This window comes from Mustela putorius, unplaced genomic scaffold (assembly GCF_011764305.1).
Source record: "Mustela putorius furo isolate JIRA1106 unplaced genomic scaffold, ASM1176430v1.1 tig00000738_pilon_pilon_pilon, whole genome shotgun sequence".
Lineage (NCBI taxonomy): Eukaryota > Metazoa > Chordata > Mammalia > Carnivora > Mustelidae > Mustela > Mustela putorius.
Genome location: NW_025421463.1, coordinates 5,899,929 through 5,927,706, shown reverse-complemented (window position 1 = coordinate 5,927,706; position 27,778 = coordinate 5,899,929). Strand labels below are relative to the sequence as shown.

Genomic DNA, 27,778 nt, shown 5'->3' with positions numbered 1-27,778 from the left:
TCGTTCTCGTCACACAGAGGCTCCCCACATCCCCAGGGGCCAGGCACAGGCAGCCGGCCGTCCTTACCCCTGAGTGGCAGGGTGGGCTCTGGAGGCGATCCTCCTGGGGAGAGAGGCGTCAAGGGTGTTCCTTGGATGAAGGGGTGGGGGGAGGCTGAGCTCTGGGAGAAGCAGGGTGATTTGAGGTGAACCCTGTCCCCTGGCTGAGGCTCAGGTGCTCAGCCTCCTATTTGTAAGCACCCGTGGGCCTTGTCTCCTCCCTTTGGTTCGCTGGTACCTGCTGGCCGGTCCTGCTTTCTGCCAGCTGAAGAGCTCGAGGTTTTCCTCCTGTCATCTCTGTTGGAAGCACGTCCAGAGGCACTTAGTCTGAGACGAGAAGGATTGATTCCTATTCCTCGAAAACCGTGTTCCCGGCCGTTTTCCAGCCTTGGCACCTGGGCCAGAGGGCCTCTGTGGCCTCAGGGCCCTGAGCCAGTGAGTCTAGGCTGGTTCCCTCGCCTCCCGGAAGGCAGCAGTGGGACCAGCGTCAAGGGACCGGCATTGACCGGCAGGATGTAGTGAAGATACCAGGTGTCATTGCCCCAGGCTCCCGCTGGCCCAGGCGCTGGGTGCGTGCCATCCCCGCTCCCCAGAGCAGCGCTTGTCTCCTTCGTGGGTAAGATGGAGACTGCCTGGCAGGCAAGCATCAGAGCCGGAATTCACCCTGGGTGGCCTGATTCCAAGCCTTGCTTGGAACCTCTGTGCCAACCCCTGCCCCTCTGGTGTCTGCAGTGCTCTCTGGAAGGCTCCAGGCCCCTGGGGCTGAAGGCTCGGAGCCACAGGCCTTGGAGTGCCCTGTGGGAAGCCTCTGTCATGTGATGACCTGCATTTCATGCAGAATTTGTCACTTTTTTATAAGATTTTATTTGAGAAAGAGCAGAGTAGGAGGGAGGGGCACAGAGAGAAGCAGGCTCCCCGCTGAGCAGGGAGCCTGATGTGGGACTCGATCCCAGGACCCCAAGATCGTGACCGGAGCTAAAGGCAGATGCTTGACTGACTGAGCCACCCAGGCGCCCCCAGAATCTGTCAGTATTAATAGGCATTTCAGTATCTGGTGACAGTGGTATTTTGAACTGGCTTTTCCCGTGACACCCCTCCCTGTCCTCTGTGCGTCCAGGCCTTCGATGTGGTGGAAAGGAGCTTCCTGGAGTCCATCGATGACGCACTGGCTGAGAAGGCAAGCCTCCAGTCCCAGCTGCCAGAGGTAATCTCCCCAGCCTGCTCCCGGGGGGTAGCACCCCAAGGCCCAGCTTGGCGAGGAGCAGGGACTTACTGCCGTGTTACTCCCCAGCCATTGGCAGGACTGGGCCATAGTGTGTTTGCAGAGGCCCCTCCAGGGGGTCTCCCGGGCCCACTGTGGGCAGCTTCAGTCAGGCTTGGCACGGGGGTGGGCGGTGAAGGATGTGAGAAAAGGCCCTTCCAGATCAGTCCTTGGCCTGAGCCTGTGCATCTCATCATCACCCACCTGCCCACATCAGCCACCGGCCCTTCCAGAACCGACAGGGCGAGTCCGGTCCTGTCTGGCTTTCCTGGGAGAAGGCTTCCCCGGAGCTGCGGTGCGGCTTCATCCCGGCCAGGCCCTCGGAGCCTCGCCTTTGAAGGGAGGGCCTGCTGGGGGGAGATGGTCCTGAGCACCCCGCCTGCTCTGACCCCCTGGTGTGGCCTCTAGGGTGTCCCTCAGCACCAGCTGCCCCCACAGTACCAGAAGATCCTCGAGAGACTCAAGGCTCTGGAGAGGGAGATTTCCGGAGGAGCCATGGCCGTCGTGGCTGTCCTGCTCAACAGCAAGCTCTATGTCGCCAATGTCGGTGAGCCAACTGCCTGTCACAGGGCGGGAGCACTGGCCGGGAGAAGGCCAGCCTCAAGGTCTGGGTGTTCTTTGGGCAGCCTGCTTCCCAGACACATAGGCCCTCCAACCCATGTCTCCTGAGACCCTGAGGTCCATTTCCCCATTTCTGCCCAGGAATGCCCCAGTCCCAGCACAGAGAGTGAGAGGACCCGGCTGGGAGGCAGGCGTCCCAGCTTTAGTCCCCGACTCTGCCCCAGCTGGCTGTGGGCGAGTTGCGTCCCCTCTCTGGGTTGCCTCAGTGGCTTCCTCTTCTGGCGGAGATGACCTGGCTATGGAAGACCCACTCAGCATCTCACAAAGGGCTGTGGGATGGGCTAAGTGAGGGGCCCCGGGGATATTTGGATTTGTGGGAAAGGAGGCCATCTGGAAACCCAAGAAGACCGCACTCACAGATTACTGTGGGAGCAGTGCAGAAACCCCACTGATAATGTCTGTCTGTTCCTTGGGATCTCATGGACAGAAGTCAAAAATACGAAAAGACAGGGTGAAAAGCATAGAGCGAACACCCGTGTGCCCAGCCCCCAACCCCAGCAGTCAGAGCCTCAAGGCCAGTCTCATTTCCTCGCCAGTCCTTTGGCTCCGCAACCCCAGACATCCTGTCAGGTTATCTTTGTCAATAGTTCAGTACATCTCCCTAGAGAAAAGGTCTCCTAGTAAAATCATAATTATCCTAGGATGACACTGGAAAAGTTTAACCTAATTCCTTAATACCATCAGCACGCCTCAGAGACTGGTGACTCACCCCAGTGGTCTAAGCCTATTTTCTTTGCTCAGTTCAAGGATTTCCCGGTGTGAGATGCTGCCTCCTCTCTCTCTCTCTGTGTCTCTGTCTTTCTCTCTGCTCCACCCATCCTGTTCCTCCTGTGCGCAGTCTTGGCTCAGCTGCTCAAATTCCCCTGCAGGTACAAATCGTGCCCTTTTGTGCAAATCCACGGTGGACGGGCTGCAGGTGACCCAGCTGAACGTGGACCACACCACGGAGAACGAAGACGAGCTTTTCCGCCTCTCTCAGCTCGGTGAGTCGGGGCGGGGCCGACCCCCATGGCTCACCCTCAGTCTTCTTCCGGGGGGCCGACTAGGGAGAGGCAGGAAGTGCTTGGGTTGCGACCTTGGGCTTGGGACCAGCCTGCCTGGGGTTGGGTCCCAGCTCTGCCCCTTACTAGCTGGTGATGTCCGGAATTTTGGAAGTTTGTGCCTCAGTTTCCCCATTTGCGTAATGAGGATCGTAGTCACACCCGCCTCAGGGCCTTGTGAGGATTAAGACTCTTTATGTGTGAAGTGTTTCCAGGAGTACCGAGTGTACGTCCAGGAGTACCGAGTGTACGCAGGTACTATGACCGCTAGAGACTAAGAGGCCAGAGAAGGCTCAAGGCTGCAGCTCGCACGGCACAGCTGCTCGCTCCCTGCCCGGGGCCTCTGAGGAAGGGGGCGTTCTGATGGGGCTGGGCACGGTGGACGCTGGGGCCCTTCGGGTGAGCCGCTCCCGGGGGCACCCTGGCGTGACTTCATTTTCCACCCAGCGGGTCCTTGTTGTCTGTTGGGGGGCTGTGTCTGTATGCTGTTCGTTTCCTCCTTCATGGTGAGCAGGGTCTGGGATTGTCCTCTCGTTCCCCTGCCGGCAGGTTTGGATGCAGGAAAGATCAAGCAGGTGGGCATCGTCTGTGGGCAGGAGAGCACCAGACGCATCGGGGATTACAAGGTCAAATACGGCTACACTGACATCGACCTACTCAGGTAGGGGGCCGACCCAGCTGCCCCCTGTTTGTGAGGCCGGAGGGTCTGGGCAGAAAGATGGTCTGGGGACAGAAAGATGTGGTTGAGGTAGCTGGAAGCCCGAGGAGAGCTGTGCCCCTCCCAGAGAGGCTGGTGTGTGGCCTTAGACCCAACAGGCTGGGAGGTTCTGTAGAGCAGGGCTGGCAAGGGGTCCGGTTGGGGACATGAGTGAAAGCCAAGGGCAGCAGCCAGGGCCACGGGGCCTGACAGGAGTGGCCAGCGTTCTCATGAGCTGCCGCAGTTGGGCAGCGGTGGTGACCGCGGGTGACGTGCCCGCCTGTGCCCAGCTCTTTACACACGGTCTCACTCGCTGCTCGCTCAGACCCTGTGAGGTAGGTACCGCTGTTGGCCCGAAGGTGGGTTCATCGGAGGCAACCGATGTGGAGACCGCGGGGGGCCACCTGCTCACAGGGCTGGCAGGGGCTGAGGCAGGGCTTGAACCCAGGCATCCTGAATCCGAAGCAGTGTCCTTAACGGTGATTGGGAAAACAGACATGCGGCGGGCGGGGGTGGGGTGGGGTGTGTGTGTGTGTGTGTGTGTGTGTGTATGTGTAGGAGGTGTGGTATAGTGTGGGGTATGTGTATGCAGTGTGTATGTGCTCAGTGTGGGGGGGGTGGGGTTGGGGGGTGTGTATGTGGGGGTGGGGGGTGGGGGGGCTGCGGCATGTGTGTGACGTGTGTATGTGGGGGTGGCACGTGGGGGGGTGCGGTGTGGGTGTACAGGGAGTTGGGGGTGCAGGAAGGATTTAGGCAGTTGAGTTTGGAAACTTTGTCTCTAACTGCGGGGAGGTTCTGTTGGCTTAATTGGAAAGTCCAGATTCAGAACAGGTCAGCTAGCACCGAGGATCCACAGTGAGGGTTCCCCCCACCCGAGCCCGGACTCCTTCCCCAGAGGCTGCTGGTCTCCCCGTATCCTGTCCTGGGGCTCCCGTGCGCATGTGTGTGGGGATGTGTCGGGGGGCAGCCACCTTCCTAAAACGCCCTCAGGTCCTGGCATACCCTTTCCTGTGCCCTGCACCCCCCTCGTTTCCCGATGGGTGCTGTGCTCCCCACTGTGCAGTGCAGGGGGGCGGGCGGCGCCCCCCCGTAACTGCAGCCAGGGGCCTGTAGCAAGGCTGCAGCAGTGCTCACCGGCCCTGCTCATGGGCTCCCGGGATGTGTCCAGACTCTGCTCTTCCACGTACCATTGCCGGGAACATCTCAGACTTGCCTCTGTGTGTGCACGCACATGCTGGAGCTTTGTGACATTCGCTGGCCCTCCTGGGTCCCTGTGCACCTGGGGAGTGGACTCGGGGTCTGAGTGGGCGTGGTACTTGTTCTGGAGGAGCCCGGGCGAAGTGGCCTTTTACAAGTGATCCCCACCTTCTTGCCGTCCCTACCCCCACCGCACAGGCTCTGTGGCCAGGAGGTGGGGACTGGGGCCAGGGTCGGGTGCCCGCAGCCGCCCCGCTGGCTCTCCAGGCTCTCAGAGCTTTACGTTAGGAGCCACGCTCAGAAGATAGGTCCGTTTTTCTGGTTTCTCTCTTTCCTCTTGTCAGATGTGCATTTGACTTTACATCCTGGGTGGATTCTTGCCCTTAGCAGCACAAATGTCCCCCGGGGCCCTCCCAAGCACAGCTCTCCCCACGCTCTCTTCCCACAGCGCTGCCAAGTCCAAGCCGATTATCGCGGAGCCCGAAATCCACGGTGCGCAGCCCCTGGACGGAGTGACTGGCTTCCTGGTGCTGATGTCGGAGGGGCTCTACAAGGCTCTGGAGGCCGCCCACGGGCCCGGGCAGGCCAACCAGGTGAGCCTGGCCCCAGCAGAACACCGCCAGCCCACCCGCAGCGCGGTGTACCCCCCGGGGGACCCAGCCAGCCCTCGGGTCCGCTCCATGGTGCTCAGGGACCTGGAGCTCCAGTTCGCAAATGCCCTCACCAGGCAGCTTCTGCGCCTTCAAAGCTCCCGGGAAGAAATGCCCGGCGCTCCAAGAACACACACCCCACCCAGAAGCCTGCTCGTTCTGGGCTTGAAGCTGGGTCAGTCCCCAGGGCCCCAGGAAGTGAATTTCCCCAGGCACATTGCTCTGGAGTGTGCCTGAGAAGGGCCCTGGTCCAGAGGAGAGCCCAGAGGGTATGACCTGAGCCTCAAGGGTCCCCTCCCTCCGCCTCCTCCTTCCCTGCCTCTCCTCTCCTCTCCCCTTCTCTCCCCTCCCCCCCTCCCCTCTCAGCCGCACTTGCTTACAGCTTGTTCCTGTCTCTAACCGGTGATAACATCCACCTTTCTGGGATTGCGGTGAGGGCGAGGTGTGATAAGCTTAGGTCCCCAGTCAGTGGGAGCCCCTTATTTTTCCTGTGCTGAGAGCACACGTGTCAGACAGTTGTCCCTAATGCGTGGCTTCGAGACAGTCAACCTCAAGGATGATTTTGAAGGGAGGCTGCCTTTCCCCGACCTTGGCTAGTGAATTCAGGTTGTGTCTCTCCTTCCATTTGTGCTTCCAGTAGGCAAGTAACCTTTTCTGCTTTGTCCTCCTTTTAATTAAATATTAGGAGAAGAATGTCTCATGTGTCTATCTCCTGATAACCTATGTTCAAGGTTTTTGATTTACTTTATTTTATTGTTCCTGCCAATAGCCTTATAACCCAGGAGATGGGCTCGTGTCCACGTCGAGTTAGGCAGCTTGGGGCTGATGGAGTTCAGGGGCTTGTCTGAGGTCTTGAGGTGACAGCCGGTCACTGACAGAGCTGAGCTGAGCCCACCCCAGACAGGGCTTAGGTCATCTCCTGTGACCTGTCTCAGCCCTCCTGCCTCCAAGAAACTCTGGCCAGCCATCATGTACAGGAGTTTGTGTTTGTTGTCAGTATGATTTTTTTCTTTGCCGTTTTTTTTTTTTTTTTTTTTTTTTTTTCTTTGCCAAAGAATTACCTAGTGGCTTTTGCTGGGTTCTAGAATAAACTGGATAGTGGACTTCTCTGAGGCATGTGTTCATTCTGTATTCCGTGTTTATAACAAAAATGGCGTGACTTAGCCTACAGTAAGTTTGTTCCAGGAAAGGAAACTTGGTAATTAACAGCAACTGGTACCAGGCTTTTTCGTGGTCTCGAGTGCTCTCCCATCCATTGTGCAATTTAATCCTCTTAATAACCCAGTGAGGTGGATATTATCCCCCATTTTATTGGTGTGGAAGCCAACAGTTGGAGAGATCACAAGGTCACACCTTTTCTAATGAGAAAGTTCCAGAAGAATTAGCCAGAATACCTTGAAAAGTTCAGATTACAGGCGGGACTGCTGGAGACTTCCTTCACCTGCTCGGCTGATACTCCTAAATGCCCTGGTTAGACTCTGGAGTTGCGGGCGGCGTCCTGGGCGCCCCCTCCCTTCTCCTCACCAGCTTTTGCTCCCCCTCCCCGCAGGAGATCGCCGCCATGATCGACACGGAGTTCGCCAAGCAGACTTCCCTGGATGCCGTGGCCCAGGCCGTGGTAGACCGGGTGAAGCGCATCCACGGGGACACCTTTGCCAGTGGCGGTGAGCGCGCCAAGTTCTGCCCGAGGCACGAGGACATGACCCTGCTGGTGAGGAATTTTGGCTACCCTCTTGGTGAGATGAGCCAGCCCACGCCATCCCCGGCTCCAGGTATGCACGCGTGTGACCGGGGGGCCTCCTGAGGAGGTCGTCCGGGGCTCGGGGTGACCTTGGAGGGGTGACTTTGGAGGCGTGGGCCTTGCTGCCTGGAGTGGATGTGGATCCAGAGGCCTGGCTTGAAACCGTTCTGATCTGGTCTCTGACTGTAAAGCTCTCTGAGCTGAGTTGTTGTTGTTTTTCCCTGTTGCCTGTGAAATGAGAATCCTAGCACGTGCCCGGCTGATCTTCTGAATGTCTGAGTACGTGAGCAAGCTCTTTGCCAACCTCCAAGGCCACACAATAGGGATGGCTGCCACTGCTGGGGTGCCTACTGGGTACCTGGCCCTTTATGCACAGAGTTCCTTCAGGCCTCAAAACCCTAGGCACAGGGGCTCCTGGGTGGGTCAGTGGGTTAAGCCTCTGCCTTTGGCTCAGGTCATGATCTCAGGGTCCTAGGATCGAGTCCCACATCAGGCTGTCTGCTCAGTGGGGAGCCTGCTTGCCCCCCTCTCTCTCTCTGCCTGCCTCTCTCTGCCTACGTGTGATCTCTGTCTGTCAAATAAATAAACAAAACCCTAGGCGCAGGGGACACCCCCGTTTACCAAGGAGCTGAAGCTCTGGAAGGAAGAGAGGGAAGCGAGGTTAGGCATGTGGACAGAGGGGCCCCCGAAACCTGGCTCTGTCCCTGGGCCCCGCTGGGGGTGAGGCTGAGATGCTTTATTTTCTCCCTTTGGAATAACGTGGTCAGGTTGCTGGGGAAGAGAGGCGCTAGTCTTTCTCTGTTTCGCTCCCCGGGCTGGTCAGTGTCGAAACTATCCATTCCTAGGGGCTGCCTTTCTTTGTCATTTTTCAGACAAGCAGGGCTTAGCACGTGAGCAGCACAGATGGGCTTGTTCCCCCACGGACACCGGGGTTACTGGAGTTTCTGTAACTTGTTGTTATTGTAACCGTATTTTCTTGGGCCAACCTCCACTTAACCCTGGGCTGAGAGCGCCATGGGGAGCCCGGCAGTCACCCTGTCCTCGAGGCAGCTCAGCGCATGTTCTCCTCCTGCTTTGAGCACCGGTGCCTTGCTGCCGAGAGGAGCCCCCCGTCTGCCTGGAAGAGTCTGCCATTAAACAGACGCCCCTTCACTGTCCCAAAGGGCAGCCCCGGGAGCCAGGCCTGGCTGCTGCCCACCTTCTCAGCCGCTCAGACGCTGTCCCCATGTTGCCCCTCGGCGGCTGTGTTCCCACCACCCCAGCGATCCCCGCTCAGCCACTCCCTGCAGCCCACCTCTCTCTCCCCCGACAAGCTGCAGGAGGACGTGTGTACCCCGTCTCCGTGCCGTACTCCAGCGCCCAGAGCACCAGCAAGACCAGCGTGACCCTCTCCCTTGTCATGCCCTCCCAGGGCCAGCTGGTCAACGGGGCCCACAGCGCTTCCACGCTGGACGAAGCCACGCCTACCCTCACCAAGTAAGCCCTCCCCCGCCCGCAGCCACCCCCAGCCCTGCCTCCTGGGACAGCCCCTCGGTGCAGGGATGGGAGTGGCCACGGGGCCTAGTCCTGGGCTCGAGTGATGTGGGGTGAGGTACGCTGGGGTCTTGTACCTCTCACATTCCCCACTCCATCCCTGGGGGTCCTTTCCAGACCCGGAGGCAGGAGGAGGCCGCTGTGCAGGTTCCAGCAGCTCACTGAACCCAGACCTGGGCGGGGTGGGGCATCAGGGGCCAAGTGGGCGAGGCGGGCCGGAGGAGACAGGCCCCCAGAGGAGACAGGCCGCCGGAGGAGACAGGCCGCCGGAGGAGACAGGCCGCTGTTTGTCCTTCCCGCGGGTCCCACAGACTCGCTTTCCTTCACTGGGAAGGTTCTCGTGTTCTTTTCTTTTTTCCCCATCTCCTCCCCATCTCTGAGCCTCCGCAATGACATCCATGCTTGCGGGACATTGTTTGGCCTGTGCTGGCTTGTCAGAGCCTGGGCTCTGACTAGAGTGTCCCATTTTAGCTTTAAAGTGAGTCGTCCAGTTTAAGGCGGCGGGGGGTTGGTGCGTGGAGGCAGCAGGAGGCCCAGAACTTAGGGGTGAGCAGGCTGGCCCCCCTCGTCGCTGCAGACCTGCCTCACAGGTCCATGTCTCTCCGGCCCCTTCACTTCTGTGGAATGTCCACCCCCCCCCCAGCCCCACCACACCAGGGGACCGGGATCTGGTTTCCACATTCCAGCCCTGCACAGAATAATAGGGATGCCACACCCAGCCCACGCAGAGGATGTGGCCAATTGGAAGGGCCACCCAGGAGGGAGTGGTGCTGTGGGCCTCTGCCCCCCAGGGGCCTTCCCCTCTCCCTGCCCCCACTGCCGCCGCTGCTGCTGTGGGCCAGAGGGACCTGCCAGGCTGCTGAGCAGTGGGCGTCCCGAGTACCCAGGGCTGCCTGGAGGAAAGAAACCCCAGTTGAGTCCTCAGAGGCAGAGCAGGACAGCAGGGTCAGGAGAACTGACCCAGGAGAACTGGCCATCCTGCCGCACCTCTGCTTCTGGGGCCCCTGAACGACCCCTTTCCTTTGGCCTATCTCTGAGTGGGAGGTGGGCTCTGCTGTGCGTGGGCCAGGCCTGGGGGCTGGGCAGGCTGGTAGGTAGTGCCCGGCTGTGGGGTATTTCATGACAGAGCAGGTACCCAGGGAGCTCTGGCGACAGGGGGCCTGTCCCCACCAAGCCAGTGAGGAGAATGAGAAGGGGGGAATGAGGAAGGCTTTTGGGGAGCAGCTGGAATGGACCGCCTCTGTCTTGGCACTGCCCTGAGGGAGATGGTCTGTGTCCCATTCTGTTGCCATTGGGATGTATGGCGATCGAGCCCTGGAACCGAGTGATCCATTCTGTTAAATTCTAGTTCACTTGACGATTTACATAGAGCTCAAGTTTGGGAAATACACTTGATTTTTCACCTGTCATTAAGAACATTGCCCGGGCTGGCTCTGGCCTGAGGCCGGAGGGCCTCTCTATTGCTGACTGATTGTCCCCTGTGTCCCCACAGCCAGAGCCCAACCCTGACACTGCAGTCCACCACCACGCACACGCAGAGCAGCAGCTCCAGCTCCGACGGGGGCCTCTTCCGCTCCCGGCCCGCCCACTCTCTCCCGCCTGGCGAGGACGGCCGCGTCGAGCCTTACGTGGACTTTGCTGAGTTTTACCGCCTCTGGAGTGTGGACCATGGCGAGCAGAGTGTGATGACAGCCCCGTAGCCCCAGCTAGGGGATGTGGCCTGAGCAGGACCTTGCCCGGGGACAAGGGGGCCCAGCTTTGCGGCCGGATGGGCCTTTTCCTGGCATCTGCCTGTTCTGAGGTGGGGCAGGGCGCTGGGGAGCACCTAGTCCTCAGCCTGCACCACACTCCCACCCCACCCGCACCCAGCCGTACTGGGTGCAGCAGAGAACGTTCTCCGAGAGCAGCCCTGCATACCAGACCTTGGCCCAGCAAAGGGGGCTGGAGGCCCCGCCCTCAGGCAGACTGAGCTGGGACCGCTGCAGTTTCTCCAGCAGGGCAGGGCAGAGGCCACGCAGACTGCGGGCCTGCTGTGTGGGGCGGACCTCAAGGAGTTCTGTGGCCCAGCCAGGGGCCTGGCAGCCGCTGCTTTCTCTAACCCCGCAGCCCTGGGCAGGGTTCCTCCCTCCCTTCTTCAGCCTCCAGACTCGAGCCCTGGGTGGCATCTGCGCCTTCGAAGCCTGCACCTGTCCCTGGGCCTCCCCAGGTTGTTTCCAGTGGTCAGTGTTCACGAAGGCCAAGGGAAGCTTCGGGAGCCTGGGCTGGCTATACCTCTGGGCAGATCAAGTCGAAAGGGGCGGGAGGTCCAAGAGGAGCCCTGGTCCTAGAGCCCACCGAAGGGGTGGTCTGGGCATGGCTGAGCCTCCGCAGGCCTTGGGGTACAGGAGAGGTCAGGACGTGCCGGGACTGAGTGGGGATAGTGGCCGCTCACTGACAAGTGAGTCTTTACTGGCTTTAAGGGAAAAACAGGTCAGGAGTCAGGCTGGTGGGGGCGTGTTGCAAAGACCCGTGGGAAAGAGGTTCTTGGATACCAGGTGGCCCAGGTGACCGGGAACCTCAGAGGCATGCCCCACTTTTGCAGACACTTAGGGATGGAATCGGAGCAGCCCAGGCCCCGAGAGCACACATTCTCTGCCTTCGGTGGGCATAGTCTGGCAGGGCTGTCCCCAGTGGCGGAAGAGGAGGCAGGCCCAGGAGACTCCCAGCGTGCCGTCTCCCACAGTCCGCAGCGGAGCAGAAGTCAGACCTCTTCATCAGTCTTGGAGGCGGCCCTGGATCCCTCCGCCCCTCTCCAGCTCCTGCCCCACAACACCCCAGACACAGCTTTTACCAGGGACCGGGAGTTGCGTGCAGCCTCCAGGGTGCCTGGACTTGAAACAGTCATAGGCAGGCTCCAAGGCCCCGCTCGCTGGGCGGTGCAGGACCCCATCTCCCTGCGGCTGAGCTGAGCGGGCAGGTGCGGGGCGGGCGGGGGACAGTCTTCAGGGAGAGCAAGAGCCTCTTGGCCAGAGGGCCGCCACCACCCGTCACTACAAGGCCATCACTGTCCCGCAGGTGAGCAGATTTAAAGTCTGTCTCGAGGGCTTGCAAACAAAGAGAATTCTCTTCCAAGAATGTCTCTGTGATGCTGTTTGGTGTCTAGAAATAGAATCCCTTTTTTACGGCAATAAAGAAAAAGTAAGAGGTGGTCTTACATGCCGGGTGTTGAGTGCTGCTATTCAGTCTCCTGTGCCTCGCCGCGGCCTGGGGGGCTGGGGCCTCCTCCATCCTTCTGCTCAGCGGCATTGCAGGAACGCAAACCCTAGCCTTCTAATGGGACCTGCGCGGCCGGCCTCCCAGCCCAGGCAGGACAGCACTGGGTGTCCAGCGTCCCTCCCTGTCCCCACACATCTGGAGAGGGGGGCAGTTTTCTCGAGCTACAGGCCAGGTGCTCCAGGCTCCAGGCCAGTTCTTGGTGCGTGAGGACCAGTGTGGCGGACAGAGCTCCTGGTCACCAGGACGGGCCCCCTCCCCTGTCACCCGCTAGTGGACATTCAGGGAGTGCCTTTGCTTTATTTTGGTTTTGTTTGGGTGGAGGGCTTTCCGTAAATCCTGATCTGCAAGTACCAGCCTCTCCCTGCTCTGTGGAACTTGACCCGCCTGTCTGACAAGGGCGAGTCTGCTTAGAGGCGAAAGCAAAGCTCAGTGTTCGGGTGCCCGCATCTGAGGCTCCTGGGTTCCCCTGCCCCTCCCCTGGGAAGAGCCCCACTGGCAGGATGGGCCTTTCAGGGTCTGTCCCCACTCTGGCTTCCCCAGCTGACCCTCGGGAAGCCCTCGGGAGCACTGCTGGCCTGAGACCCGGAGTCCTGGTGTCAGCCCTGCACCCTGAGAGGGAGGCGTGGGTCCCCCGTCTCTCAAGTGAGTGACTGAGGCGCAAACAGGTGGGCCTGCTCTGTCACAAATGGCCGTCCAACTCCTAGGCCTCCCGGGCCTGCCCTAGCACCTGCTTTGGCCCCCCAGGCCCTGCCCAGCTGGCTTTGTATCCCTGAACCCCGTCCTCGGTGTCCTGCACCTCCTCCTGGGCTGGCCTTTGGGGGCCGAGAGGGGCGCCGGTGTAGCTTCCTGGTTCCCTCTGGTGGATTAAGCTGTGAGGCAGAGAGGGCTAGTTTGGGGTGGGGGGGTCTGTCTTAGGATTTCAGAAATGGCAGGAGTCGGGCCCAGAAGGGAACAGGGCACCGGGGGGCCAAGCTGCGAAGCGCAGGCCCGAGCTCACGCACACGCTGGGCTGAGCCCAGCCTCTGGCCGCCTCCCACCGCCTCACTGGGGAGAGCAATCTCCCTGGGGCTGGATCACAGAGGACCAGAGAAGCCCTGTGTCCACTTGTCCCTTGAAGACATCGGTCCCCTCACGGGATGGGATGCAGTCCCCGCCTTGACTGAGGACCTGGCCTGGGTCAGACCGGATGAAGCAGGCATTCCTGAGCTGCCGTCATCCCGGGGCCCGAGGCAGCAGGGCAGGGGACCGGGACCTCTGGCAGCACCGGGAGCCCCATGGACACTCCCCATGGGGGTTTGTTCTCTGGAGTTTCCAGCCTTTGTTGGGTCCTCTCATTCTCACAAACTGACCCTGCTGCCGAGCTGCAGGAGGCACCTGGCAGGGTGTCCCCACCACTGGTGGCATTGGCAGTGAGACCTGTCAGGGGCCACTCAGGCCGCTGGAACGTCATTGGGAAAGGCACCTGATCGGGCTCTTTACATGGTTGGCTCTTTATTGTGTCTCAGGCCTCTGTGCAAATGCTACATCCCAAGGGAGGCCTGCCCTGGTCCCACTCCAGCCCCATCCCAACCCCATCTCCCTGTGGAATCTGCTTCATAGAAACGGCCTGGCATTTCTGGCTTGTTTATCTGTGTTGTCTCTCACTCACTAAGATGTACCCTCTGTGAGAGGGGGACTCTGTCTACTTTATTCCACTGGGTCCCGGCCCCAAGGTCCGTGCCAGCCATACAGTAGCTCTCACATCCGTGTTAAATGAAAATGACAAGCTGTGTGACCTTGGACAAGTTACTTGACCATGCTGAGCCTCTATTCATCTATAAAATGAGGAAACCAGCTTTTTTTTTTTTAATTTTTTTATTTTATTTTTTCAGTGTTCCAAAATTCATTGTTAACGACCAACTTCTTAATAAGATTCCCCGCAGGCTTGAGTCGCCATAGCTAGGAGACGGTAAGGACTGCACTGCCCCACAGATGTGGAAATGGACAAGAGCATGAGCACGGATTTCCGCGCTCTCCCTGCACACCCCCCACACACTCAAAAGTCCCGTATAATGAAGGCTCCCCCCGGGACCTCCCATGGAACAGGTGTACTGGCAGCTTCCCCCAGGAACCCAGACATTGGGGAGTGGGGGTGTGCCGCTTGCTCGTCTCAGCCAAAGCCCGGAGGGAGGCGATCTGCTGGGCTCCTCGACGTTTCTTCCAACAAGGGCATCTTTCATGATTTTTCCTTCTGGGCCCCCTATTTTGAAACCAAACAAGGGCGCAGATCACTGCCAATCCAGACAGGCTCGGCATGAGCACGCGCTTTGTTCCCACGCAGAGGTGATGTCAGCCCCGAGCAAAGACAGGCACTTGACATTTCCACGAGCCTGGGCAGCCTCCCCCAGGACAGACACAGTGTCTGGCAGCCGGCTTTGAGGAATTACGGACACCAGTTTGCAGATGCCGGCCCTGCCTTCGAGACCCCCAGAGAGGTCAGAGGACCCCACGATGTGCGGATCGGTTGTTTGGTCCAGCACCTTGCTTTGGCTCCCCCAGCTCATGCGGTGGGCTGGGGCAGGGACGCGGTGGGGCCTGGACCTCCACCGCTTCCTCAAGGCCAGAGCCCCAGACGGTCTCCACACCTTCCATAATCAAGTTCCTATGCTTGTAACCTCAGCAAAGCCATCCCATGGGCCAGACGGGACTGAGCTCGAACCTTCCAAAGCTCCAGCCTCCTGCTTCCTGGCCCCTACTGTGTTGGAGTCACTCTTGTGCTTGCTCCTTCCTCTCCCCCCGCCCTGAGACCCCCCGCCCCGAACCCCCTCCATCCTAGAGTCTCCTCTAGGCATCTCAGTAGCCATCTGGGCAGCGTCTAAGGAGTGTCAGAGGAACACGGATGGATAGACGAATTGCTTAAAGAAGAGCTTCTGAAACTTTCTACAGCAGATACCATTACCTCAGAGAAAACTACTCCTACCCCAGCAACCCCAGAGTTTTAGGGGTTCTAAGAAATTAGATGTCTCCGTTTATTTTGAATTTCAAGGTGAATTCTGTAGTCATATTCATAATATCAAATGGGTCTTTTTTTAGTATAAAAGCAACTTTTTTTTTCTTTTTTCAGATCTAACATTTAAAATTACATTATCGAGTCATTTGATACTTTAAGAAGTGAACCACGTTGGCCCCGTGGCTCCCTAGAGCCAATTGCCGAGGGCCAGGTTGGGAACTTTCCAGACCTTTGTTCCGCAGGGGGCCCACCTGGGCTGCTCCCCACACCCAGAGCCTCCGGTCAGAATTTGTCTGTAGGTCTACTGGGTCCTGTCATGAGCCCCCCTCCCCATGGGACACATGTGGAAATCAAATACAGGCAGAAAGTTTGGGCAGAGATCTGGGGAGAGAGATGTCAGCTCAGGCTCAGAAAGAACTTCCCAACAGTGTCCAACGTGGACAGTCTCGCCGGCTGCCTGTGAGAGGTGAGGAGCTGCCCGTCAGGACGGGTGTGTGAGAAGAGGCTGTCCCCGCCTGGCACCTGAGGGTCTGGGGGAGGACAGAGCCGCAGGCCCCCGCCTGGCTGCCCATTAGGGCCAGGGGGCGATGAAGACCAGAGCTAATACAAGGACAGATTCTTCAGCTCCACCCTCGCCTCCCAAATCCAGAGGGAAGCCCAGGAGTCTGGACTCGGACAGGAGTGCAGGCTCTTCCCCAGAGGCAGGGCTGGCCGCCTTCTGCCATCCTGCCCCCCCCCCCGACCGTGGCCTTTCTTGATCCGGTGCTTCTGGAAGTCCGGCCTCTGCATGCCCCCTGGGTGACCTTGGATGAGGACCAGAAACTCTCCTATCCTAGGCTCTTCCCCAAATACAGCTCAGTTTTTTGTAAAAACAAAACCGCGACGACTACTGTTTAATGAGTTCTCACTACGTGCCAGGCACATGCTGGACACGCAATGTCGCCTGTCACAGTTAACGACTTAGCAAGGAGCAGATCCCCTGCCCAAGAGAGAAGGAAACCCAGACCTGGGACAAGCAAGCTGCCCGGGTAACACAGAGGGGAGACGTGAACTCAGGACTTTTCTCTCGGCACCACGATGTTTCCTCCTGACTTTCAAACCCCTTCCCGGGGTTGGACGGGGATGTCTCCATGCCGGTTTAACCCGCTGGCACGTGCCGATGCCCCCCAAGGCAGGAGGGAAGCTCTCATGCCTGCCGAGGACGCTCTGAGATCTGAGATTGTGCTGGGGTTGTGTTACCTGTGATATCTCTCTGTGAAAGAAAGAAAGCAAGAAAGAAAGAAAGAAAGGAAGAAAGAAAGAAAGAAAGAAAGACACACTGATACTGCCAACAGGTCTTTGGGGAGAAGGACGATGGACGACCGGGAAGCTGGGCAGCTGGGGATGCCCGGCTCGCTCAGGGCGGAATGCCGCCCCCTTCACCGAAGCCGAGCACCCGGGAACGCCTGGTCAGCTCAGGGTGGAACGGAAACCGCCTGCTTTCCGTTTTTCGTGATCGCTCCTTTCTCTTCCCAGAAGTGCTCGTTGTTAGGTAGATGAGTCCTTTGAATGTGCTTGGTTAACTAGAAACCTTGCCCTCCGCCTTGCTGGCCTGCAAGATGTGACTAACGTGTGACCTTCATCCATCCTTCTGTTGGCTATTGTTTTCTATCCAATAAAAGTGAGACTGTGGAGTTGCTCGTGGCAGCCGTCCTTTTCGACTGTGGTCCCCTGCTCCCAGTCTTTTGCAGCTGACTTGTTTGTGCCTAATTCTTCTCTCGTCGCCGTCGCCGACTGGAAGCGGCCGTCGGTGGGTCTCTTCTCCTCCCCAAAAGTACTAGACATGGTACTTGACAACTGCAGTGGTATCAAGACGAATGGATTATTATAGAGCAAAACATTTTCTTAGAACCAAAAGTTAATTCTTGGGGTGCCTGGGTGGCTCAGTCCCCGCCTCACCCCAGTCTCTATCTCCTTCCCTGTGTGTCCTTGCCTTGGTTCTCCAGCAACAAAGTGGTCTGGGAAGCGGCCATGTGTACCGTGCAGGGGCTGTGGCAGGGAGACAGAAGGCGACCAGAAGTGTCACAGCTGACACTCCTGCCTCAGAGGGGCTCACAGTCTCTGGGCTACAGCCAGCCAGCCCTGAGCTCCGGCCAGAGTGAGTCTTGAGACCCGGGCTGAGGGGGGGACCCTCCTGGAACAGGCTTCCCAGAAGGTTGCCCACAGTGGGGGGCGGGGGTTGCTGGAATCTTGCTAAAGGACTCGGGCTTCTTGGGACTGGCAGGCTGGTCTTGGCCTGACAGCTTAGCTAAGGATGGCAGATCGAACACACACACCAAGTGTCCCCCCTCGCCAAATCCCAGGAAGGCTTTCATTCTGAAGTAGAGACACAAGCGTGGGGCAAGCTGGACGGAGACCGAACTGTGCAGCCCTGAAGCTGGGGAGTTAAGTGAGGGTAGAGGCGGCTGAGTCGGGGGCTCAGAAGAGCCGCCTCCCAAGTCAGCTGGGGCGGGGATGTGCTGAGCCCCAGCATGAGGAACGCCACACAGCCAGCAAGGGCTCGGCCCCAGCGGGCAGCGCCAGGTGGGGATATTGGATGGGGGCAAAATATGGAGCAGCCGGACTCCTGAACCCCCTTTCAGGACGTGAGACCTCGGGGGCCACCTGCCCACCCCAGCCCCAGCAGAAAACTGGAGTTAGGTTTGCTGATGGAAAAGCAGCTGTCCCTGGCCTGGGGATGGGGCATCGAGCTGAAAACAGGGAGCCAAGTACAGGGAATTTCGAGTGCTGGGGACCCTGTCCCCTTGCCCTACTCCCAGCAACAGCCAGGCCTTTGCCCCCCAGGCAGCACACTGAAGGTCCTCTCCAGAGAATCGGGTCCTCCCAAGGATAAAGTCCTAAAAATACTGACAAGCTGGGGCACCTGGGTGGCTCAGTCGATTAAGTATCTGACTCTTGATTTCAGCTGGGATCATAATCTCGGGGTCCTGGGATCGAGCCTCATGTAGGGCCCCACTTACAGCAGGGAGTCTGCTTGTCCCTCGCCCTCTGCTCCTCCCCACCCCTGCCCCTCTCAAATAAATGAATAAAATCTTTTTTTTTAATATTTTATTTATTTATTTGACAGAGATCACAAGTAGGCAGAGAGGCAGGCAGAGAGAGAGAGGAGGAAGCAGGCTCCCTGCTGAGCAGAGAGCCTGATGCGGGACTCGATCCCAGGACCCTGAGATCATGACCTGAGCCGAAGGCGGCGGCTTAACCCACTGAGCCACCCAGGCGCCCCTAAATGAATAAAATCTTAAAAAAAAAAAAATACTGACATGGACTTCTCCAAAAAGTACGCCCCCCGTCCCGCCCAAGCTCCCTTCAGTGGTACTCAGGTGTCTATCCTAGCACACCCTGAGAACCCAGGTGACTCTGTAACAATGCGTGTCCAGAGCTCTGAGACATAAGTAAGAAGAATGCTAAAACGACGAAAAGCAGCAGCCACGTGACCCGGCAATTCCCGCCCCAGGAAACAAAAACATAACCACCACACAGAAAGCATACACACACGTGCATTACTCAGAAGGCGGAGACGACCCCACTGTCCATCCGCGGGGTTGGCAAGTAGTGGGGTACCCACACGACAGGGTCATCTCCAACCATAAAACCAATGAGGCTCTGACACCTGCCACAACCAGGATGAGCCTTGGGGACATTGTGCTGGATGAGAGAAGGCAGACATTAAAGGTCCTATATTGTATTATTCCTTTCAAATGAAATGTCTGGAATACGCAAATCTGTAGAGACAGGAAGCAGATCGGCGTTTGCCAGGGGGAGGCGGGATGTTGAGTGATTGCTTAATGGGTGCATTTTTCTAGGGCGATGAGAAACTCAGACTCTAGAAGGAGGTGATGGGTGCACAGCACTGTACACTTGGAAATGGATTATTGTGTGTTATGTGAACTTCACCTCAACTAAAAATAAATAAGAGAACAGCCAAGTCTTCCGAGCTCTAGGCGGCTCCTCTAGGCTTGGAAAGCACCTAGATGGATGGACCTGCTAGATTTAGCATCCCAACACAAAGACAATGCTAGCCTGAAACGCCAGGCTAGATTCTCCAGCAGTCCCATTTTAAAAAGGAACAAGTGAAATTAATTTTAATGTATTGTTTCTTGAACCCGGTATAGATAAAACGGTATCATTCTGACACGTAATCAACATAAATACTACTAACAAGATCTCTCCTTCATATGAAGTCTTTGAAATACAGGTGTATTTCCCTGCGCAGGACATCAAAACGCAGCCAGCCCCATTCCGGGGCTCCTGGCTCATGCTCCCCTCGCTGGAAGGGACAGCTCTAGGGTGTCTCACACTGGAGTCTCAGGACAGAAGCTGCAGAGTATGAGGATTTAAAATTCTGTGGGTGTTGGGGCACCTGGGTGGCTCGGTGAAGCATCTGCTTTGGGCTCAGGTCATGATCCCGGGGTCTTGGGACCAAGTGCCGCATCGGGCTCCCTGCTCAATGGAGAATCTGCTTCTCCCTCTCCCTCTGCTGCTCTCCCTGCTTGTATTCTCTTTCTTGCTCTGTCAAATAAATAAATATCTTTAAAATATAAAGTAAAAATTCGTGGGCGTTGAATCTGTGAAATTTAAAAATAAAGAGGCTATAAGCCTACTTGGGGTCATCTGAACAATCGCATTAGAAATAAGTCCTCAATCAAACATAGAATTACAGTTTGATTCAGCAATTGCATATCTGGGTATCCATGCGAAGTAAGAACAGGAACTTGAACAGATCGTCATACACTAACATTCATGATGGCGAAAAGATATGAGCAACCACTCACTGATGCCCCTGAGGAACGAATGAATAGAAAAGTCAAATGTGGTGTATACATACAATAGGGTATTATTCAGCCTTAAAAAGGAAGGAAACCTTCAGGGGCACCGGGCTGGCTCCGTGGGTGGAGCATGCGACTCTTGATCTTGGAGCTGTGGATTTGAGCACCACGTTAGGAGTAGTGCTAAAACATAAAATAAAAATTAAAGGCAGGAAACTCTGATGTTGCTCCAACACGCAAACCTGGAGGGCAGTAGAATAAGTGCAATAAGCCTGTGGCAAAAGGACAAATAGTGTGTGGTTCCCTCCTAGGCAGAATGTGGAGGACTCAAGTTCACGGAGACGAGACGGAAGTAGAATGGTGGTCGCCCCCAGCGTTGGGGGCGGGGCCTGGGGAGGGATAGTTTCAGCCTGGGAAGAGGAACTAGGTCTGGAGGTGGCTAGTAGTGCAGGTTGCACAGTGCCGTCCGGTATTTGATGCCTCTCAGATATACCCACATGAATGGTTAAAATGGTAAATTTTATCTTATGTATATTCTACCCCAGTGAAGACAAATACATCCTACCACCCGGGTTTGGGTTCCTGTTGCTCAGGGTGGTTGAGACTACGGTCACTGGTGGGGGGACCACGCAGGCAGTGACCCAGCTGTGCCCCGCAGGATGGGGGACAGGGAGGTGCCCAGAGGAGACTCAGGGAGGAGGGAGGACCGCCACCCTCCCTCCCACTTAAGAACCAGACCCGTCTGTGCTGAGAACCAGCAAGATCCTTCCCTGTTGTGAGTTTGAACTTGCGTTGCTTCTGCTGCTGGTCACGTTGGGTTCTGTGACTTTCCTTCAGTTTTTTTTTTTTTTTTAAAGATTTTATTTATTTATTTGACAGACAGAGATCACAAGTAGGCAGAGAGGCAGGCAGAGAGAGAGTGAGAGAGGGAAGCAGGCTCCCTGCTGAGCAGAGAGCCCGACACGGGACTCGATCCCAGGACCCTGAGATCATGACCTGAGCCAAAGGCAGCAGCCTAACCCACTGAGCCACCCAGGCCCCCAGCTCCTTCAGTTTTCATGTTGGAGGCCAGCACGAGCAGGGGAGATTTACTCCTGGCTCTGAGTCTGTGCATAATTAAGAAACACTGTAATAGGGGCGCCTGGGTGGCTCACTGGGTTAAGCCCCTGCCTTCGGCTCAGGTCATGGTCTCAGGGTCCTGAAGCTCTCATGCATTACCTAGTTTTGAGCAATGCTGTGACTTGGCTTCTAGGTCTCTGTCCCCCTGCCTTTTTAAAAAGATTTTATTTATTTATTTGACCGAGAGAGCAAGAGAGGGAACACAGCAGGGGGACTGGGAGAGGGAGAAGCAGGCTTCCCGCTGAGCAGGGAGCCCACTGTGGGGCTCGATCCCAGTACCCTGGGATTAGGAACCAAGCCGAAGGCAGACACTTAACAACTAACGATGGAGCCACCCAGAGGCCCCTAGGGTGTTTTTGTTTTTTAATATTTTATTTATTCATTTGACAGTGAGAGAGAGAGAGATCACAAGTAGGCAGAGCAGCAGACAGAGAGGGGGAAGCAGGCTCCCCGCTGAGCAGAGACCCCCCCCAATTCGGGGCTCGACCCCAGGACCTGAGGCAGAGGTTTAACCCACTGAGTCACCCACGCGCCCTGCCCCTAGGTTTCTGTCCCTTGAGACATAGTCATCTCTACATCCCCAAGGGGCCAGCATCTGTGGCCAATCTCAGAACCATTTCCTGAGTGAGGAAGTAAGTGCATGCAAGCATAGAAGGAGGAAGACTTTGTGGGCAGGAGAATCTAGGAAGGCTTCCAGGAGGAGGGGAAAGAGGGAATGCAGGTTGAGGAATAGAAGATGGGGCAGGGCGGAAATAGCTTGGGGCTAAGCACCAGCCCGGGCCCAGAGGATATTGAGCGAGATGAGACAAGGCCCTGCCCAACTGCCCTGTCACACCTGGGACCCAGCTGAGTCCTGCTGTCTTGGTTGGTGGGCCAAGGGGACCGCCTTCCGCATCAACCCCCGCACCCCCCAGCGAGATGCCCCTCCCTCCTCCTGCCCCACACCGGGGGACGGTACCACCTCCTCTCCCAGCCCCACCCACCTGGCCCTGCCTCCAACACCTCGGAACTGACCTCCCGCGGCCCTACTGCGGAGCCACTCATTCACTTACAAATATGCAGTGGGAGGGAGCCTGATTAGGTCTGCGGTGATGGAAACAAACTATGGCCCTGCCCGGGGAAAGACAGACAGCAAACAAGGAAACAGTAAGTATATTGTATGACATCAAGCAGTAACAGGTACAGAAAACAGAAGAAATCAGGGGAGGGGTCCTTCTGCTACCTTCTCGGGGCCCTCAGCTAAGTCCAGTCCAGGCCCCTCCAGGGATGGCCGCCTGGCTTCAGGAGGGCCTGGCTTCAGAGTCTCAGGGTCTCCTCCCGCAGGATGGGCTCAGGGTTACGGGAGAGAACACTGCTGGGATCAGTGGGGCCCAGAATCCCCTGGGGCTGGCCCAGGGAGGGAGAAGTGGCCGTCCTCCTGGCTCCCGAGCCCAAGACCCAGATCTATCTCACAGGTGTTTTCTAACACAAAGGTAAGAGGCCTGGCTTGTGCCCACTCTCTGTGGGCCAGGAGTACAGGTAACAGATGGTCCCTCTGTGGCCTCGGGGTCTGCCATGGGACGCTCGTTGCCAGGGGCCCAGTGCCAGGAGGGCTGGAGAAGGAGGGGCCGACTGCTCTGAGCTGGGTGCTGAAGGAAATGCGGCAGGAAAGCGGGAGATCGGGGGCGCCTGGGTGGCTCAGTGGGTTAAGCGTCTGCCTTGGGCTCAGGTCATGTTCTTGGGGTCCTGGGATGGAGCCATGCATCAGCCTCCCTGCTCAGTGGGGAGCCTGCTTCTCCCTCCGCCCTGCCCTACTGCCCGTGCACTTGCGCACACACGCTCACGCACACTCTCTCTCTCTCTCAAATAAATAAACAAAATCTGAAAGAAAGAAAGAAAGATAGAAGGAAAGAAAGAAAGTAGGCGATCTGAAGTTTAGGGCTCTCTCCATATGTGCCAGCGCCGGGTCCTCCAGACCTCCCCATGCCTCAGTTTCCATGTCTACGAAGTGGAGATGGTCCCTCCCAAGGTGGTAGGAGGAGCAGACCGTGGTGGGGAGCCTGTCCTCCACGAGAATGAGCTGTTTTTTCAGTTGGTGATAATCTCGGTGGCAGAGGCAAAGTGGACCCTGGAAAAACGGGATGTGGTTAGCTGGAGCCGTGTCATGTCCTCCCGTAAGCTCCAGAGAAGCCATTTCCTGTGAGCTGCCGTGAATATGATCAGGAAGCAGCCCTGGGGGCGGGGGAACACTGGATGGGATTCCAGGCTGGGCTCCATCTCTTTCTTGCTGTGTGGCGTGGCCAGGTCACTCCCCATCTCTGGGCCTCTGCTTCCTCTTTGGGGTCTGGTCATGATGATAGCTCAGGGCCCCGAGAGCACCCCCTAGGAGGCCAGCCCGAGGGACCCAGTTGCTTTGAACCCCCACCCCCTGGGGGGAGTGATATAATCCTCTTAGGCAGCCCTGGCACCCATCCAGGCTCCTTCCTGTGCAGAGATGACCAACAAGATAAAGCGAGGCCAGCATGTGGGGACAAGGCTGCCAGGAGGCAGCAAGCAGCGAGCAGTGTGTCCAGGCCAACAGGAAGGAGGGGTGGGGGGTGGGGAAGGGCAAAGCACACGCAGGTGGATATGGACCCCCCACTGGGGACAGACCATCTGTGGACGGCAGCAGTGGGGGCCCCTGGGTGGTCTTTGGGGGATCCTGGTAATCCTCCAGGCTCCATCAGCCCCAAATAGGCCTGCTGGCTACAGAGGGCAGTTTAAGAAATATCCCTTCCTTGGGCACTGGGCTGGTCCAGTTGGTAGAGCACAGGACTCTTGATCTCGGGGTCATGTGTTCAAGGCCCACGTGATAGATACGTAGAACTTACATGTAAAAGAAAAAGAAAACATCCCTTCCTTAAGATCACCCTGCCCTGCACAAGCCCTTCCTTTGTAGAAATTTGGTCCCATGGTCCCTGGGGGTGGACTGCATGCCTCACTTTCTGGCAGTTTCTCCAAGAGGAGGGCCAGAAATGGGCTGGTGGGAGAAGGCGGAGAGCCCAGCGAGAGGGTGAGAGCTGGGGCTTGGGGGGCGCTCTGTTCTGGGCTGGAGGCTCCCACCACCCTGGGTTCTGTGGACCTGCAGAGCCTGTCCACACCTTGCCTCCATGAGGGTAACCCCAGTGGGTGACCTCAGCGGGGGAACAGGGGTTTGGTGGCCCTGGCAGAGGTCCGGCAGCACTTGCCCTGCGCCCCTCCAGTTAGCCTCTCAGCCTCGGCTGGTGGCCACGGCTCACTCAGTCTGTATCAGATTGTCCCAGAAGAGGAAGGACCAAGACCTCTGGGCCAACCCGTGTTCTGTTCTCCACACTCATTTCCTCTGCCTCCTCACCCCATTCCCTGCATGTCTCCCCGGTTTTTTTGGGTGGGGGGAGCAAGTCCCAGAGAGGCGACGTTCCTTACCCAAGCCACCAGTGGAAGCACGACTTGAACTTGAACCTGCCACATTGTGGTGATCCTAAGAGTTCAGAAACAAGAGTTCAGGACTTAAGTGTATCAGTTAACTGTTGCTGAGTAACAAACAACCCCCAAGCCCTGGACCTCAGAGCAAACACCAGCATGGATTAGCTCACGACTCCGTAGTTCGGGAAGAGCTGGCAGGGACCCCTTCTCTTCTGCGTGCATTACTGTGTGGGGCGTCCGACCTGCCTCTCTCTGGGGTCTGGGGCTGCAGCAGGGGAGCTCGGCAGCCAGGGGTGGGCAGGGCCTCTCTCCTCCATGGTTTCTGGGGCTTCTTCCACGTGGCCTTTCTCTAGTGGGGTCCTCCTCTTTCCTTATGTGCCTCTGGCTTCGAAGCTGGAGGAAATGGACAGAGTAAAGCCTTTGAAAGCCTAGGCGTGAATTCTGTCACTCCCAAGTCCTTCTTTTGGTCAGTGCACACCCCACACAGGCTACCCAGATGCCAGGGGAGGCAAGATCGCAGACTGCGTGGCCGAGTGACGGGGATGGGAGGAATTGTGGGCAGTTCTTCTTCCACGCGAGGATCCTGCCCTTAGAGTGGGCCACTGCTTGCTGTAAGACTTCTGTGTGATGGGCTTGGGAGAGTGGATGGTGACCCCTGGGATTGCAGAGGAGGGCAGGCCCAGGGAGCTCCAGGGCCTGGCTGCGGGAGGCCGAGAAGGCGAGGCTGGCCCTGGCCAGGCCTAGGGGGCCAAAGGCCTCAGAGCCTCTCTTCAAACCTCTGGGTCTTACCCTCCCTGGCCCCATCTGCTCAGCTGCCCAGTTCCCCCAGGATAAGGTGGCTGAGCCCTGGGCGCCTGGGTGGCTCAGTGGGTTAAGCCGCTGCCTTCTGCTCAGGTCATGATCTCAGGGTCCTGGGATCGAGTCCCACATCGGGCTCTCTGCTCAGCAGGGAGCCTGCTTCCTCCTCTCTCTCTCTGCCTGCCTCTCTGCCTACTTGTGATCTCTCTCTGTCAAATAAATAAATAAAATCTTTAAAAAAAAAAAAAAAAGGTGGCTGAGCCCTAGTGGGGAATGAGGCCGGGCTTGCTCGTCTTGTTGGTGACAACTGTGCACAGGCCCTTGCCTGGGCTTTGCGGAGATGCTGAGCTGGCTGGGAACAATTCCGTAGCCCCGGCCCTGCCCTGCCCGGGGCCCCAGGGAGGGCGAGAAACTTCCTCTCTGCAGCCACCCCAGCCTCACAAGTTCTGAAAAAACGTTGGCTCGAGATTGTGACATTCACTGGTCAGCGGGGAGGAGGCCATGCAGATCCTTTGCCCACCTCCGCCCCCAGACATCCTCAGAGACCTGGCAGCGGCCACCTAGCGCAGGCTCTGGAGGTGGGTCCCCACCCTGCCGCTCATTAGCTCTGTGAGCTTGGGAAATTTCATTCCGTCTCTGTGCCTCAGCGTGCTCATCTGAGACATGGGAAGAGAAAAAGGCGGGCACGGCCACTCTGCATGGGCCGTGCTCTAAGTGCTTTCATCCAGCTGCTTATACAAGCCTCCTGACAACCGGGGGGTCAGGGTGTGCGCCCCTCTCTTACTCACTCAACAGCTAAGGAGTTGAAGGCACAGAGAGGTCAAGGGACTTGCCCGGGGTCACAGAGTAAATCACCATTCCAGAGCCCATGCTCTACCCACCCCCTTGCCTGCTGCCAACCTCCTGATTCCTTTTCCTAATCATTACAGTGAAATGCACATCACACGAACTTGACCCTGCCCAGGTCTGTGGCACGCTGTGCCTTCGTGCTGTTGGGCTGCCTTTGCCACCCATCCGTCTCCAGAGCTCTTCGTCCTCCCCAAATGAAACTATACCCTTTATTTTTTTCTCTTATGATTTTGTTTATTTATTTATTTATTTTAGAGAGAGAAACAGAGCGAGGGCATGAGGGGAGGGGCAGAGGGAGAGGGAGAGAGAAGCAGACTCCCTGCTGAGCACGGAGCCCCATGTGGGACTTGATTGCACATCTCGAGATCATGACTTGAGCTGAAATCAAGAGTTGGACACTCAACAGACGGAGCCACCCAGGCGCTCCTGAAATGACACCCTATTTAAACCGTAATTCCTGGGGCGCCTGGGTGGCTCAGTGGGTTAAAGCCTCTGCCTTCAGCTCAGGTCATGATCTCAGGGTCCTAGCATCGGGCCCAGCATTGCATCGGGCTCTCTGCACGGCAGGGAGCCTGCTTCCCTTCCTCTCTCTCTGCCTGCCTCTCTGCCTACTTGTGATCTCTGTCTGTCAAATAAACAAACAAAAAAATTTTTTTAATGTTTAAAAAAAAATAAACCGTAATTCCCCATTCTCCGGCCATCGTCACTCTTCCTGTCTCTGTGAACTTGACTCCTCTGGGTACCTTGTGTAAGAGAAGTCACGCAGCATTCGTCCTTTTGTGACTGGCTCCCTGCGCTTTGTATCGTGTCTTCCAAGTTCGCCCGTATGGCCCCACGCGCCAGCATTTCCTCCCTCGTAAAGGCTGAGTAATATTCCGATGTACACAGACCGTTCATCCGTCACTGGACCCTCGCGCTGCTTCCCCTTTTGGCTATTGTGGATAAAGATGCTATGAACATGTGTGCATCAGTGTTTGTTAATACTGCTTTCGGTTTCGGGGTGTATGTACCCAGGAGTGGAATTGCTGAATCGTATGAGAAGTCTGTGTCTTACTTCTTGAGGAACTGCTGTACTGTTTCCCACAGCGGCTGCACTGTTGTATTTTCCCTCTGGCAAAGCACAAGGGATCCTGATTGCTTCTTGTACCCCAGGAGAACTTCAAGTCCCAGGGAGTGCCAGCAGCCTTGGTGGGTGTCTGGCAGGCCTGGAGGTGGCCCGATAGCTCCTGGGGGCGGGGCATGCAGGTCAGGGCAGGGGTGCTGGGAATCCTGGTGGGCTCCAAGACAGCCTGGCCCCCGGCATTCCCTCCCATGGACACTGAGCCCTGGCCTCGGTCCCTGGGCTCTGGCCTTCCCCACCCCCGCTCTGCCAGGACAGGCCACCCTGGGGCAGAAGGGATGAAAGGGGCCAGTGTGGGGCACATGTCTTCACTGGCAGGCTTAAGGCCAAGGGACAGTCAGACCCTTGGTCCCCATCCTGACCTGCTGCATGCCCTCTGCCATCCCCCACCCGACAACTCCCCCCTTCCCTGGCCTGGGTTCACTTCTCCCCTGCCAGGAGTGGCATGCCTTGTGGGGACAAGTTCAGAGAATTGGCTTTGTGACCCGAGAGAGGTGCCCATCTACTTTGAGGAATTCCCAAGGCCAAGCCCCTCATTGTACAAGTGACTCATTGAGCCAAGGGGTGTGGACCGTTCTAGAACCCTGACCCCTGACTCCCACCCCAGCTGTCTCAACAGCCTGCCCATGTCACCAACAGCC

The 27,778-nt window shown here is 57.4% G+C and overlaps 2 protein-coding genes across 4 annotated transcripts in view; both read left to right on the top strand.

Annotated features, from left to right (window-relative positions):
• The window catches only part of TAB1 (TGF-beta activated kinase 1 (MAP3K7) binding protein 1), a 33,054-nt gene extending 21,082 nt beyond the window's left edge, over positions 1-11,972 (top strand). For both annotated transcript variants that reach the window (XM_004743283.3, XM_045083836.1), the window contains exons 4-11: positions 1,157-1,243; positions 1,709-1,847; positions 2,791-2,904; positions 3,511-3,622; positions 5,304-5,448; positions 7,055-7,277; positions 8,560-8,722; positions 10,272-11,972. In XM_004743283.3, coding sequence (XP_004743340.1) covers positions 1,157-1,243; positions 1,709-1,847; positions 2,791-2,904; positions 3,511-3,622; positions 5,304-5,448; positions 7,055-7,277; positions 8,560-8,722; positions 10,272-10,479 — 1,191 coding nt within the window. In that variant the 3' untranslated portion in view covers positions 10,480-11,972. The remainder of the gene's footprint in view (positions 1-1,156; positions 1,244-1,708; positions 1,848-2,790; positions 2,905-3,510; positions 3,623-5,303; positions 5,449-7,054; positions 7,278-8,559; positions 8,723-10,271) is intronic.
• A 9,972-nt stretch (positions 11,973-21,944) lies between these two features.
• MGAT3 (beta-1,4-mannosyl-glycoprotein 4-beta-N-acetylglucosaminyltransferase) overlaps positions 21,945-27,778 on the top strand; it is a 45,857-nt gene continuing 40,023 nt past the window's right edge. Inside the window, exon 1 of one of the 2 annotated variants that reach the window (XR_006607806.1) lies at positions 21,945-22,093. The gene's annotated coding sequence lies outside the window, so the exon portion shown is untranslated. The remainder of the gene's footprint in view (positions 22,094-27,778) is intronic. The other variant, XM_013051640.2, reaches the window with a different exon arrangement.